Source organism: Perna viridis, chromosome 5 (assembly GCF_037379345.1).
Source record: "Perna viridis isolate PV_CMFRI_1.1 ecotype Kerala chromosome 5, ASM3737934v1, whole genome shotgun sequence".
In the NCBI taxonomy this organism is placed as follows: Eukaryota; Metazoa; Mollusca; class Bivalvia; order Mytilida; family Mytilidae; genus Perna; species Perna viridis.
Window position 1 is genome coordinate 13,618,686 of NC_142449.1, and position 12,864 is coordinate 13,631,549.

A 12,864-nucleotide genomic window follows, 5' to 3' on the forward strand; every position below is an offset into this window, starting at 1 on the left:
ACAGATACAACCAACTCCTATGTGTCTGTGGTTATACTAAAAAGATAATATCATATCAGTTATTTCGATTTAAATTGTAGTTTGCCATAATTGTTTTCTTCTCCTGTTTTGGTTTTGACTAAACTTCTGTATAAACGGGAGTTAACTTTGTAGACCAACGGTGTTTTAAGTGGTATTTGGTCTATTTGTAGAACGAGACCGCGCGATAAATAAAGTGTGAAAGTTGTACAAAGATAAAGCGTTGACTGAAATAGAATACCCTTGTAAGGTTGTAGATATTGGGTATTATAATTATACACGGTTGTACATTCGTTTTTATCTGATTATCAAAACTGATTGGTGAAATATTAGTACTTTTTGTGGACAAGACACATTTTTTGATTTATCGACAAAAAAAGATGCTCCGAAATAGATAGTTTTACTCCACTCTAACAAATTACTTGCGCTTCTGATATATTTGCACATGAAATTCATAAATATGATTTTTTAAGTTCCTCCCACGTTTCAAACTTTATATTATTATACATAATAGATTTCCTTTCAATACTACCCGAGAGCTCTGATAGTACCCTTGTTGACAATAAACTCGGAAATACCGAATAATGTAAGGAATTGATATATGTTTCAACATTTAAAGCAAAATTTTATCTACAAGATCTAGCTAGAAATAGTGAACCGAAAATATGTTATGCATTTGGCTTACAGAGTTATGAATATCGACTTCTGACTAATAGAGTTGCGGCTATCGACCTTTGACTTTCACGTTATGAATATGAACCTTTGGCTTTGAGGGTTAGGAATATCGACCTTAGACTTTCAGGGTTATGATGATGGATATTGTAATTGCCTCTGATTGCATTTTCAATACCTCAAATGAAACTGTTTCAAATTAATAACTTCAAAGTGTATTACTGGTGGTATTTTTTCTTCATTCAGTACCTCATTATACAATATTCAGGGGGATTTTTTATTATCATCATTATTTTCATTATTCATTTTATTCCTTAATCTAATTAAAATTTAATATAAGTCTGAAATGATGGTACATGTTTTCATTCGATTGGTCCGTCCGCCAGTCATCGCATAGTTTGGTTTTACGCCAGTAAAGATATCTTTTTCAGTACAGGTTGATTATAACTTAATACATGTTATATTACATCTCTCTGGTATCGTGATGACTAAGAAATCATTTTGATAAATATTATTTGTTATTTTAGAGAAAATTGGATGCACTTGCTACTGATCGGTTGTATTTGTTAATTTTTATAACAGGCTTTGCATGGCTGGCAAATTGGTTGAGTTGGATTTTTTATTTTCTAAATTTGCAGGCTAGAAAATTTATTTTTAATTACATCTGTAATTTAGGGATGAATTTATTTTTGTTTCGCTGTAGTTAGGACTGATGCCCAGAATTTTTATTCGAATTGTTGTGACATGTAGTTCAGAATATAATATTTATTATCAACTTTTTCAACCGAAGATATTTATTTCTAGTCTGTGCTCCCCACTATACCCACAATCAATTGGTTAAATGGTTTTCCCGTAAGGGAAGTCTGGAACCCTATCCAACTATAAGCAAAGGTTTTAGAAAATATGGATGGAGATATCAGTTTGCGCAAATTCTTCGCCACAACTTAATCTCGCCTGTTACATTTGTGCTAAGTGTTTTTTTTTAAAAGGGAACTTATTTGCACCATAAATTAAATCTATTTTATTTATTTATTTCATTTATTTATTTATTTATTTTTTAAATATTTTTTTATCTACTTACTTACTTACTCATCTAAGTATCTTTAATATATAGTTGTAATTTTCTTTTTTTTTTATTTGTTTGTAAATTATATTTTGGTGTTATTTTTTTTAATATGGTTGTTTTTGTTTTGTTTTATTTAATTTGGATATGCAAAAAGTAGTTGTTTGTTTGTTTTGTTTGTTTTGTTGTTGTTGTTGTTGTTGTTGTTGTTTATTTATAATTTTTTTGTCACAAGTTTTTTTAAGGGAGGGGGGTGTTCTAAGATATGTCCTAAGTCACGTCCTAAAACCAACTTTAGGATGGAGTTAGGATCATCTTATGACAATGTTAGGTTGTGTCTCGAAGCTATCTCAGACATGTCTCAAGTTAAGACGTCATAAAGACATCCTAAGTATATTCTGTGAAATGTTTAAATTATTACTTATATTATATTTTTATTTAAAAAAATAATAAATACAGGTAAATGGTTGATATTGTTATATCAAATATACAAAAATGCATATATGATAAAGCAAAAACCATATGATTATCGGAGAGGGGGGCTATGGATTTTTTTTCAAAAAAGTTTAGTTTCACATTTTTTGTGAACCAGAAAAAATCAAATGATTACTTCCTAATTATATGCATGTGAGTGAATTTAAAAAAAGAATAAAGTTATTGATTTTCGATTGTTACATTTATGTATTAGAAATAGAATTTATTTAATAAAGTGTCACTGAATCGTGAAACATTCAGGACAAAGTTTAAAATCATGCTCATTCCTTAAAAATATATTTGAACCGACGCGTATCGGTCATTCTGTGGTAATTTGTTCGATGAGATGATCCTAAGACACCTATTTAGTCGTCCTAAAGTTTGGATGAAAATTGCGACTCTTCTTAACTAATGATGGCTTCGAGAACACGACTTAGGTCAGAGACGAATCCTAAGATAGTCTTAGGACACGTCTTAAGATAGCTTTGAGAAACCCACCCCTGGTTTGTTTTGGGTGCTTGTTTGTTTGGTTTTGTTAAGTTCATGTTTTCATGTTTTCTCTTCTATGTAGTGTTTACTAGTTTACTATCAGGTATTATGGTCTTTCATTTATTTTATTTTATTTTATTTTATAGTGGTCCTTTATTTTTTTCAATGTAGATACCAATTGTCTTTGAAAATATATTTTATTTAAATCTTTGAATTATTCTACCTGCAAAAATTAAGAGAAATTTTGATATAAAATCAAGTAGAACTTTACAATAAGTTTCTTTGTCAATTTTTTTTTTAAATTTAATTATTTTTCAACGCAATGTACAAAACAATTTCATATCATATTAACATTTATGAATTAAATTATTATTATTTAGATATTTTGAACAAAGACTGAAGTTTAATCACAATTAAGATTTGAAGGCCGATTATGAGATGTTGAAATTGAAAAATAGAATTTTGTCAATCTGGCATGGCATTTTTGTTTTATGACTATGCCATATGTTCATGACAAGGACATTAGAAAATCGTTTCAATTTATTTCAAATTTAATTTTAATCTAACAACAAATCAGCATGTTTAATTTGACAATCATGGATTTGGATCTAATTTTTCTGATAAATCTATACATCAGAACACGATATAGAAATGTAATCCTCATAGATCATAAATATAGAATTGACAAGTGATTAACTGTATTGTTCTACAAGTCCGTTACAATACATTTGATATAACTGGCCTAACCTGGTCAGATTTACAACATGTACCCGATTATCATATACCTATTGCCCGGTTTAATTTGACCGTTGACACCTGAGAGCCAAAGGCAATATACTTTCCAAATCATCATATGGATAATTAAACCGTTGACATTGATAAAAGAAATTTACAACTCTTTTGATCACATATTTATCAATATGGTACTAAGTTTAATTGATTAATTATTCGATAGACACTTTTTAATTTTAAATGGATACGTCCCGCTGTTTCCCGGACATCGGTCGATGTGCGCATCCGAAGTAACGAATCAACTTACTGGTTATTAGCTGTACCGTGAACTCAACGCCTCAAATCAAGATTTCGGTCGTAAATCTTAAGGTACCCGTGAATGAAAAAGGGGCGGAGATAAAAGTTGTCATCTCATTCGCACCGAAGATTTTATCAAAGAAAAGATAGTGTGAACATCCTACAGTTATCTGTTTTAAATACCCAATCGGCATTTGGTTCAACCTTATCACAGTATAGTTAATACCCAACAATAATCAGGTACAGTTAAGTCAGTTGATAAATCCTGATGTGAAGTTGTCTTTGCATTTAAAGACGGAAGTCAAAACTAATTGTAAACGAACGTTATTGTTTTATGCCGCTGATAATCGACTGTGCTTAATTGGACTTACCATGGCGTTTGCTCACCAATATACGCATGCAGGCACAGCAGCCTCTCTGTCAGGATCACAGGTAGATATAACCTATCATAGTCTAGCCCACCATATTAATCAACAGTAATTAGAAAGTTGCATAATGCGCCTAGATGATGTACAACTTAAAATGTAGAGACTTTTTTAAGATATAACTAGAGATGCAACATATTTCAACTTGCTCTTTTCTTTCAAATTGTTTCATTCAAAATGTCCGTTGTCTGTTAGATGAAACAATACACCTTAATGTTTCTTTATTAAGGAAAAAATTTACACTATAGTGCCTTGCCTTTTGAATTGTTGGAAAACATTGAAATAAACACTGGTAATTCACAAGAATTTCGGAATTGATAAAATTCACCACGAAAGTATTTTTTTATTTACAAATATTTTTGTCTAAAAGTAGCATGATTTTCGGGCGCTAAGTATTTAGGGGGGTATAGAATTTAAAGTCTTATAGAAAAAGTATTTTTCATATGAAAATTTATCAAGTTATATAAGAAATGTTTGTTGTTCAATGCAAACTTCTCTGTAGTAAGAATAAAGTGTAAAATAAAAAGAAAAAAATTTCCAAATTGTCACAAATAGTTTGAATTTAAAAAGTTTAAAACTAGTTTGTTTTAATGTCTCATACCTCCATATCAAAGATTTTGATTGACACAAATATTGTATTTGAAAGTGTCTTCGAATTATTGTTTTGTTTGGAAAAATACTTGTAGTTTGATAGAGAGAAGCGACTACTGACTAAATCTTTCTTTTTGTTTAATTTAAAGGACCGAACTTCATTTTAGAAAATAATGTTAAAACTAACAAGTGAACATTGCTTATTTTTTAAATTTTATTAGTAACTTACCAATTTGAAACCATGCGTTTTTCAAAAGCGTTTTCATCTCAAGAATTACTATGAACAAATAATATAAAAATGAATAAAATACAAGGAAACCAAATGCATTTGAAGCAGTTAAGATCCAGTTACTGTTCTAAACTGCTTAAGCAGAGTTAGATTAGTCGCTGTTTATTTACACATTTAAAGCTGAACGAGCACGTCACAGGGAACCCAGGATATATAGAGAAATAAAATTATTAGTTACTTGTAAACTACCTTTTAGGTATGAAACTTAAGCTGTTTTTAATTACTTTCTGGGGTAGAAGCTCCGTTCGTCATTTCTGTCGAACCCTGCATTTCTAATAGCTTTTATTATTTAATCATTCTTCTATGATTAGTTAATGACCTGCAGTGCCGTTATGTTATTTTTGCTGGAAATCCGGTGGATTTAAGAAAAAATACAAATTTGTACAAAATCAATCGTAAAATCGTATCCGCCCATTCAATGCAAATAACATTGCACAGCAGTTTAATTATCCGAAAATACCATAATTTTATACTGTTAGTTACAATAATAAATATTAGAAATTAAAAGATAATCAATGATGCAGAGCATTAACAGCAGTTGTGCTGCAGCATACCGTTTAAACTGTTAAAGGAGATGTGACAATTAAAAAAAATGAAGTCAATAAATTAATTTCGTTCAGTTGTATTTTATCTTGTCTTAAGTTTAACTCTCGTGGAGAATTTTATTTTGCCATTTTACGCCACAGTATTATTTTCTCAACTGTTAAAAACTATATTTGTAATAATTTTTCTCAATAGATTAATAAAAATAGTATTAAAAAAAATAAAACATGAAATAATTATGATATGTAATCAATCAAGGCAAAGGTTCAGATCAGTTTAAGCTATGAATTTCATTCAGAATGACATTTTTTTACATTAAAACATTTATTTTTTTATGTGTATCTATTTCATAGCTGTTTAAGTAGATAACACCTACTGTTCTATTTGTCTGTAAAGTCATGATTGAACATCTATTATTGTATGTTATGGAACACAATGTTGAATTTTGGGTTTGGAGCATTTTGTTTTCTTTATTTCATAATATATTAATATATATTATAGGTCATGTTGACTACAAAATCATCACACTCCCCTACCTCCCCTCCAGGACTGGACCACGCTAGAACTCTAATGCATGAATCTGGACTGCCTCTCCTACACTTCCTACCTCGTATAAACGGACTTACTCCAGAATCAATGTTTGGACAAGGATCACTGACACCTAATGGACTAGGTGTTGAACCTTCAGCATTCTACCCAATGGTTGGTATTGCATTTGTCATTTTTCAGACTGCTCCTTCTCTGTGCCGAACTGTATTTAATTCATTGTAACTATGATAATATTATTAAAAATCATACTTTCGTCATAGAATATTAATTGGCATATTTAAGTTCACCAAATTTTATCTCTAGAATGTTATGGAGGTAGCATGATGAAAAATATAAATGCGCAAACAAATACAACCAGAAGGAAAGTCTTGGAAGGTGACATCTTTTGACTTATATTTGAAAAAGAAATATTTTCATAAGATGGTATTATCCTTTATGACAGATGTTTTCATTGAAGCAAGGTTTGTTGAATAACATTCTTTTGTCTTTGTATTAACAGGCAAATCCTCCTGGACATCTTCCTGGCACTCCGGAACAATGGAAAGGATTGCCTGGTCAGACACCTGTTGTCTATCCGTTTGATCCCATGCTTGCTGTTCACCCTTACGCATCTTTGTAAGTTATCGGAATATTGTAGTACAGTAACTACTAATGATCTTAAGTCACAGCTTAGCTTTACTGCTGTGTGCAAACGTATGTATATGGTAGTAGCCTCTTACCTAATTATAGGAAATAACAAAATTCAAGGCAACATCAAAAAGAATAGTCAAAAGAAGGAAAGTCTATGTAACAAATTGCAATGTGGGAAAACCTATCAGATTTTAAACAACGTTCGTTTTTTGTATGAAAAATAGGTCTTTCCATCTTTGCTGTGAGTTACATAAAAGATCACGCGTTAGTAAAAATCTAAATGTGTTTTTACAAATACTAAAGAGAGTAAAAGCTGTATAACACTAACAGACAAACTGACATAAAGAAGGAGACACGATTAATTCAACAAGACGATATTATTCATATTTGAGATCAACAAAGAAATAGCATTTGGAAACATTTCTATATTCAGGATCAACAAGCTTTCGGAATTATCATTTTAGGGAAATGATGGCGCTCTGAGAAATATAGGACTTTCTTTTTTTAACCATTAGTTTTAATAAATTCTTACTTTTACAATAACTAATGTTTCATTTTATTTTGTTTTTTCCGTAAATTTAATTATTTATTTTTTATTGATTTATTTTTTTATATTGATGTAAATGATTGTGTTTATTTTTTGTTGTTATTTTTCTTTCTCTTTTTTTTTTTTTTGGTTAGTTTGTTGTGTTTTTAACGGATATTTTTGTAGGAATTGATGCTATTCAATAATTTTTTACCTTAAATTAAATGAACTGCAGTGTTTAGAGGAAACCCCATCATAAACACACAATCATGTTGATCTATACTGAACAATGAAACAATTTTACCGATTAATAATTCGTCATGTAAATAAATTACATCATATAGATAATCACTTTGTTTCTGAACAAATTAATTATTGCGTTAATATTATTATAACTTGACTCGTATTTTTTATATTGTTCATTTGTCTTAAATTAACACCACCAAAAACAATATTTTTGATATCACTTTAAGCAACAGATTTTCTATAGTCATTACATTTGATAATGTCATCAATGTTGAATGTTGCTGTTGTCAATGAATGCATCCTTTATTGTTGGTTACATTTTTTTACATTTTAGAATACGTTTTTGTCTACACTTTCTTCTATTTAGTGATTAAAAAAAGGATTGACGATTTGAATTAATGCTGATAATTTTTCTTATAGCTATGGTGGTTTGGATCTGAACAATGCAGCACGTAGGAAGAATGCAACGAGAGAAACCACTAGTGCACTAAAGGCATGGTTGTATGAGCATAGGAAAAACCCATACCCCACAAAGGGCGAAAAGATCATGCTAGCTATAATCACCAAAATGACACTCACTCAGGTTTCAACTTGGTTTGCGAACGCCAGGCGGCGTCTGAAGAAGGAGAGTAAATCCTGGAATGGCAAGGACAGAGATTTGGATGATAGTGATATCGAGGCAGATGGCGTTGAAGGAACCAATCGTAACCAAGGTTAGTATTTTACTGCTGAAAAGTGACCTTTCACAAATAACTGACCAATCGATATCTTCAATGTCTAACGTAAAAAATCTGGTATAAACAAGATAAGGGAATTGTTTACAATTATTAACATATAATTTCACATTCGTGTTAGATTGAAAATAGGATAAGAACAAATTAAGACAGATATTGTTTTTACGGAAAAAATAGAGGTCATTTACAAAACTGTAAATTACCGTAATTTACTTTAATTACACTACAATGTCCTCTGTACAACTAAACACGCATTAATTTGGTATTCGCAACTGTATTTTATAATCATTTAACATATTGGAGCAAATTAAAAGAGTAATAAAAAGGAAACTATAAACTGTTTAGCAACCCATCAAACTGACTTGATATGTTTATTTCTGTCACATATAGATTTTAAATTTGTTATGAGGTACACGTTTTTTTTGGCATCAGTTTTCTTTGCTGCCTGTACACGGTTTGTTCGTTTGTTAAATGATCTTATCTAGACCACAACACTTCTTTGTTTAAACAGAGCTGATCTATTTTATTTCTCAGGGAAGAAAAACATAGGCCAAGATTTTATGAGCTGCGTTAATCTCAAAACTATTAAGTTACAACAAATTATAAGATAAACATCTCAAGAAGCGATAGCCTTACATAAATTGAATATTTTAATTTTCTCAAGTCATTGTAAGTTTTATGATAAAACATTATTTAAAAATGTTAATGTATTTTGCAGATATAATAAGGCGACATACATTAATATAGGACATAATATAAGATTTAAATCTTTTATATTGATGTTGTCACTTAAAGAATTTACATTGTAGGACAATCAGGGTTTCTTGTTCGACTATTAATAATTGTCGCTTGTAGGTGTCTGGTAGCAACTTGCAAAAAAGACCGTCCCGTATCCATTTATAGTAGACTCATCTCATGTTTCTATTTTCTCAAGTCATAAATTCACGTAACACCTATCCCATGTTTTTGTATTGAATTGTCTAATATGACCATTTTAATGTTGAAACGACGTATAAGTACAGGAGAAGAGGTGTCAGGGATGTGGTGAATGATGCGTTCTATACATTTTGTAAATTCAAACGGAATTTTATCTGTAACTTGTTAGGGATCAAGCGCACTTCTAAAGGAAAAATGTCTTTTCTTCTCGGCATGTTCGCCACGATCAGGTCAGCGGTACAATGGCCGGTGGTATGATCTCTCGACAACAGAGTGTTTTATTACGATTGTTCAGATCTACAAGCAACCAGCCGAGTTTGAAATTTTTTTCAGCATGTTCTTAACCAAACAACAGTTTTAGTAAATTGAAATCCATTATATGTTAAATTTCGTTTGACATTGTATTGATTTATATAAACGTGATCCACTGTAGCGTAGGAAACGCATTGATCCATATCAAATCTACTGTCACCTACCGGCCTCTCTAAGGACGGAACCGAACATGACATTGCTTTCTTTATCTAATTTATCTTGTCTTTTAAAATGGAATTAATTTGATGTCTCAACATAATGAGAAAGCACCATCCTACCTACCCGATATTAAATGTCTAGCAAACCCTGATTTGTTTGGCCATCATACTTTGCCGGAGATGTTATCATATCCCTATCCGACAAGACTCGGGTAGGATTACCCTTATTAGAAATGGTAATGAAGTTCCTAAGTGATTTAATGTAGTGATAACATATTTTATTTTTCACCTATAATATAAGCGTTTTTAAGACGTTGATTAATGATCTGGAATTAAATACCGCGATAAATTACGAGAAGTGTTTACATTCAGCTGCCAATACTTCAATTTCAATTTAAAGCTGTTACCTGTCAAAATCCGTCAAATTTTATCATCCTTAACAAATGATACTGCCATTAAGATAATAAATCCTAGATTGATAAAACTTCAATCTACCTTATATTCCTTATCTCAACATAATTGCAAAAAAGTACGATATTCTCATTATCAAAATATGGTTAAATGACAAGGCTTTAAAATTAACATAAATATGGCCATTTCAGTCGTGTGTAGGTGTGGTTGCTCTGTCAAAAATTTAAAATTTATGGCCTGCAAATGGATGCCTAGATGCTATCGGGTGTTTTATATGATATTTTCCAAAATATTTTGTCAAGAATATTCTTTACTAATTACTACCCATCCGCGCACATTATGCATTAGTGAAAACATCCTAGTCAAATTCTAGTCCTACATAAACATGAATTTAAGACGAGTTTTTAAAATTTGTTTTAGGCGAACTATGAGGGAGGCGGAGCTTTAAACAGTCACGTGGGATATTTACATAGTAAATTTAAACGACAATGTCAACATTACAATCAATTTGATTTATCAAATATCAAGTGATTGATTTTGCAACTTTTTTTTGTTATTGTTTCAGGGAATTCGTTGATGACATCATTTACATTCAACGATGACGATGATGACGACGAAGACATCGATGTAAAAGTAACGTCAGACCTGTCTGATATTTCAGATGCAGAAGACGATCATCAAAACGGAAGAACTACTGAAAATAACAGTCGACTTAGTGTGCAATCAGACTTATCATCAACGTCATTCAACTGCGAAAGCAGATTATCTATTTCATCACCGGACTCCAACACAAACCAAGACAATTCTAGGAAAGACCAGGATAATTCTAGAACAGATCAGGACAATTCTAGATCAAGCCAAGGTAACTCAGGGTTAACTTTATCCACAGCTGGTAGACCAAGAATATGGTCAATAGAGGAAATCATGAACACAGACTCATCAAAATCTAAATCAACATCTCATCAACAACAACTTTCTTCCACAATACAATGTCGTTCAAGAAATGTGACCAAAACGGAGCAGGATAGTCAAACAGACAATATTGATTCAAATAGATATACTTTGAATGGTCTTAAACAATCAAATTCAACATGCTCTACAACACGGACGGAGACTGCCACTGCACCTTGTGAATCAAACAGAACCTCATAACATAGAGTACAGAAAGATGAATGATGACTGATTTTAAATGAAGCATTCCGAGGATCTTCAATAATGCATTCCAAATGGTCGTAGATGAACATTCCGAATGAACCTGAATGAAATATTCCGAATGACATGGTCCAGGAATGAAACATTCCGAATGATCTTGAATGAAATATTCCGAATGATCTTGAATGAAATATTCCGAATGATCACGAATGAAACATTCCGAATGATCTTGAATGACACATTCCGAATTGTTTTGATAAAACCAGTCATGACTATTAGTAATCATCCCAATATGTGCACAGTTAAATTTTCTAACTACAAAATATAAAACATATTTATTGTTGTATGTGTACTAATACGTCAAGAGGATTGCCGACAATCTGATAAGTGCCTTCCTTAGTGTGTTTTCACCACTGAAGTACTACTCACCAAAAACTATTTTTTTACATGTTTTGATGATGTGAATGCTATAATATATTATTTAATTGTATGTTGATACTGTTTTGTAATAAATTGTAAAAATATTAAAATTAGAGCCATATTACTTAAGGCCCTTCATTAAATCTGTAAGAACTTTCCATGACTTGAAGGTTGACTGAACTAAACATGCATATGAATATCGTTTTTGGTTTGTCAATAAAAGAAACCTTAAAACTGAAAGCGACTGTGAAAAAAGCCACTATATGAACAAAGTGAATAAAAAACTGACGATGAAGAATAGTTAAGGATTGAAAACTGGAGTATCTGAAAAAAATCAAATGCCAATAGTTTAACCATTACCAATATGTGTAGAAATATACACTAAAAGTGAAATTATTAAAGATCATTATAAATTTAATCTTAAAGGCAGTCTGAATTTTTTTTGGTATCATACACCAAACGTATCTTTTTAAAAAAAAATAGTAGGCCGGCCATGTGAGCTATTATCATCACTTGGCGTCCGTCGTCGTCGTCATTTTGTTTTATTAATCTTCTCTCGAACTAATGCACAGTTTTCAATGAAACTTTGTGTGATTCTTCCTTAGGGTATCATGTACAAACTGACTACTTGGATTTTATATCTGTGAAAACAACTTGACTGCCGTGACTATAAATAAAACTTGTAGGTCAGACACAACTTTTCGCAAATATCTTCTAAACTATTTGGTTAAGTCAAATTTGGCTTGTTTGAAGTGTTCAACATAATGGGTTCTACATGTGATCAAATCTTCATGAAAATCTGTTAACCCATATAAGAGTTTTATTGCCATTTTTGAATTATTTTATGTTATTAATTTAAAAATATCAGAAAGTACTGGACAGAATTCAATAAAAGGTGATATTGTTGTTCCTTAGGTACATCCTGCACAAACTGACCGTCGGATTTTTTTTCTCTAGGGCTTCTAGTTACTTTATTGGCAGACAATGTACATTGCTTAAATTTATTATTTTGATAAAAATGCTATTTTATCTCGGGATATCGCTTAACTGCTGAAGAGAGGAGGACATTGTCATGTTGAGATCCAGTTTTTATAATGGGAAATTGGTAACTACAATTTTTATTAGAAAAAAAAATGCCATTCTTGAGACCAGTGGCTGACCATTAATTTTTACACTTTTTGACATTAGGGAAAAAGA

At 31.1% G+C, this 12,864-nt stretch overlaps 1 protein-coding gene across 1 annotated transcript; it reads left to right on the forward strand.

Annotated features, from left to right (window-relative positions):
• Window positions 1-3,930: 3,930 nt before the first annotated feature.
• Window positions 3,931-11,777, forward strand: LOC148616117 (uncharacterized). Its single transcript, XM_088582818.1, has 5 exons — window positions 3,931-4,177; window positions 6,095-6,295; window positions 6,642-6,757; window positions 7,965-8,257; window positions 10,661-11,777. Exons 1-5 carry the CDS (start codon window positions 4,118-4,120, stop codon window positions 11,245-11,247), a joined length of 1,257 nt encoding a protein of 418 aa, XP_088438944.1. The 5' UTR covers window positions 3,931-4,117; the 3' UTR covers window positions 11,248-11,777.
• Window positions 11,778-12,864: the final 1,087 nt, after the last annotated feature.

Bases quoted from the DNA above. Each gene is read 5' to 3' on its own strand.
- LOC148616117 (XM_088582818.1), top strand. From the start codon at position 4,118: ATGGCGTTTGCTCACCAATATACGCATGCAGGCACAGCAGCCTCTCTG. The intron at 6,296-6,641 runs GTTGGTATTGCA...TTGTATTAACAG, and splicing joins CTTCAGCATTCTACCCAATG to GCAAATCCTCCTGGACATCT. The intron at 8,258-10,660 runs GTTAGTATTTTA...TTATTGTTTCAG, and splicing joins AGGAACCAATCGTAACCAAG to GGAATTCGTTGATGACATCA.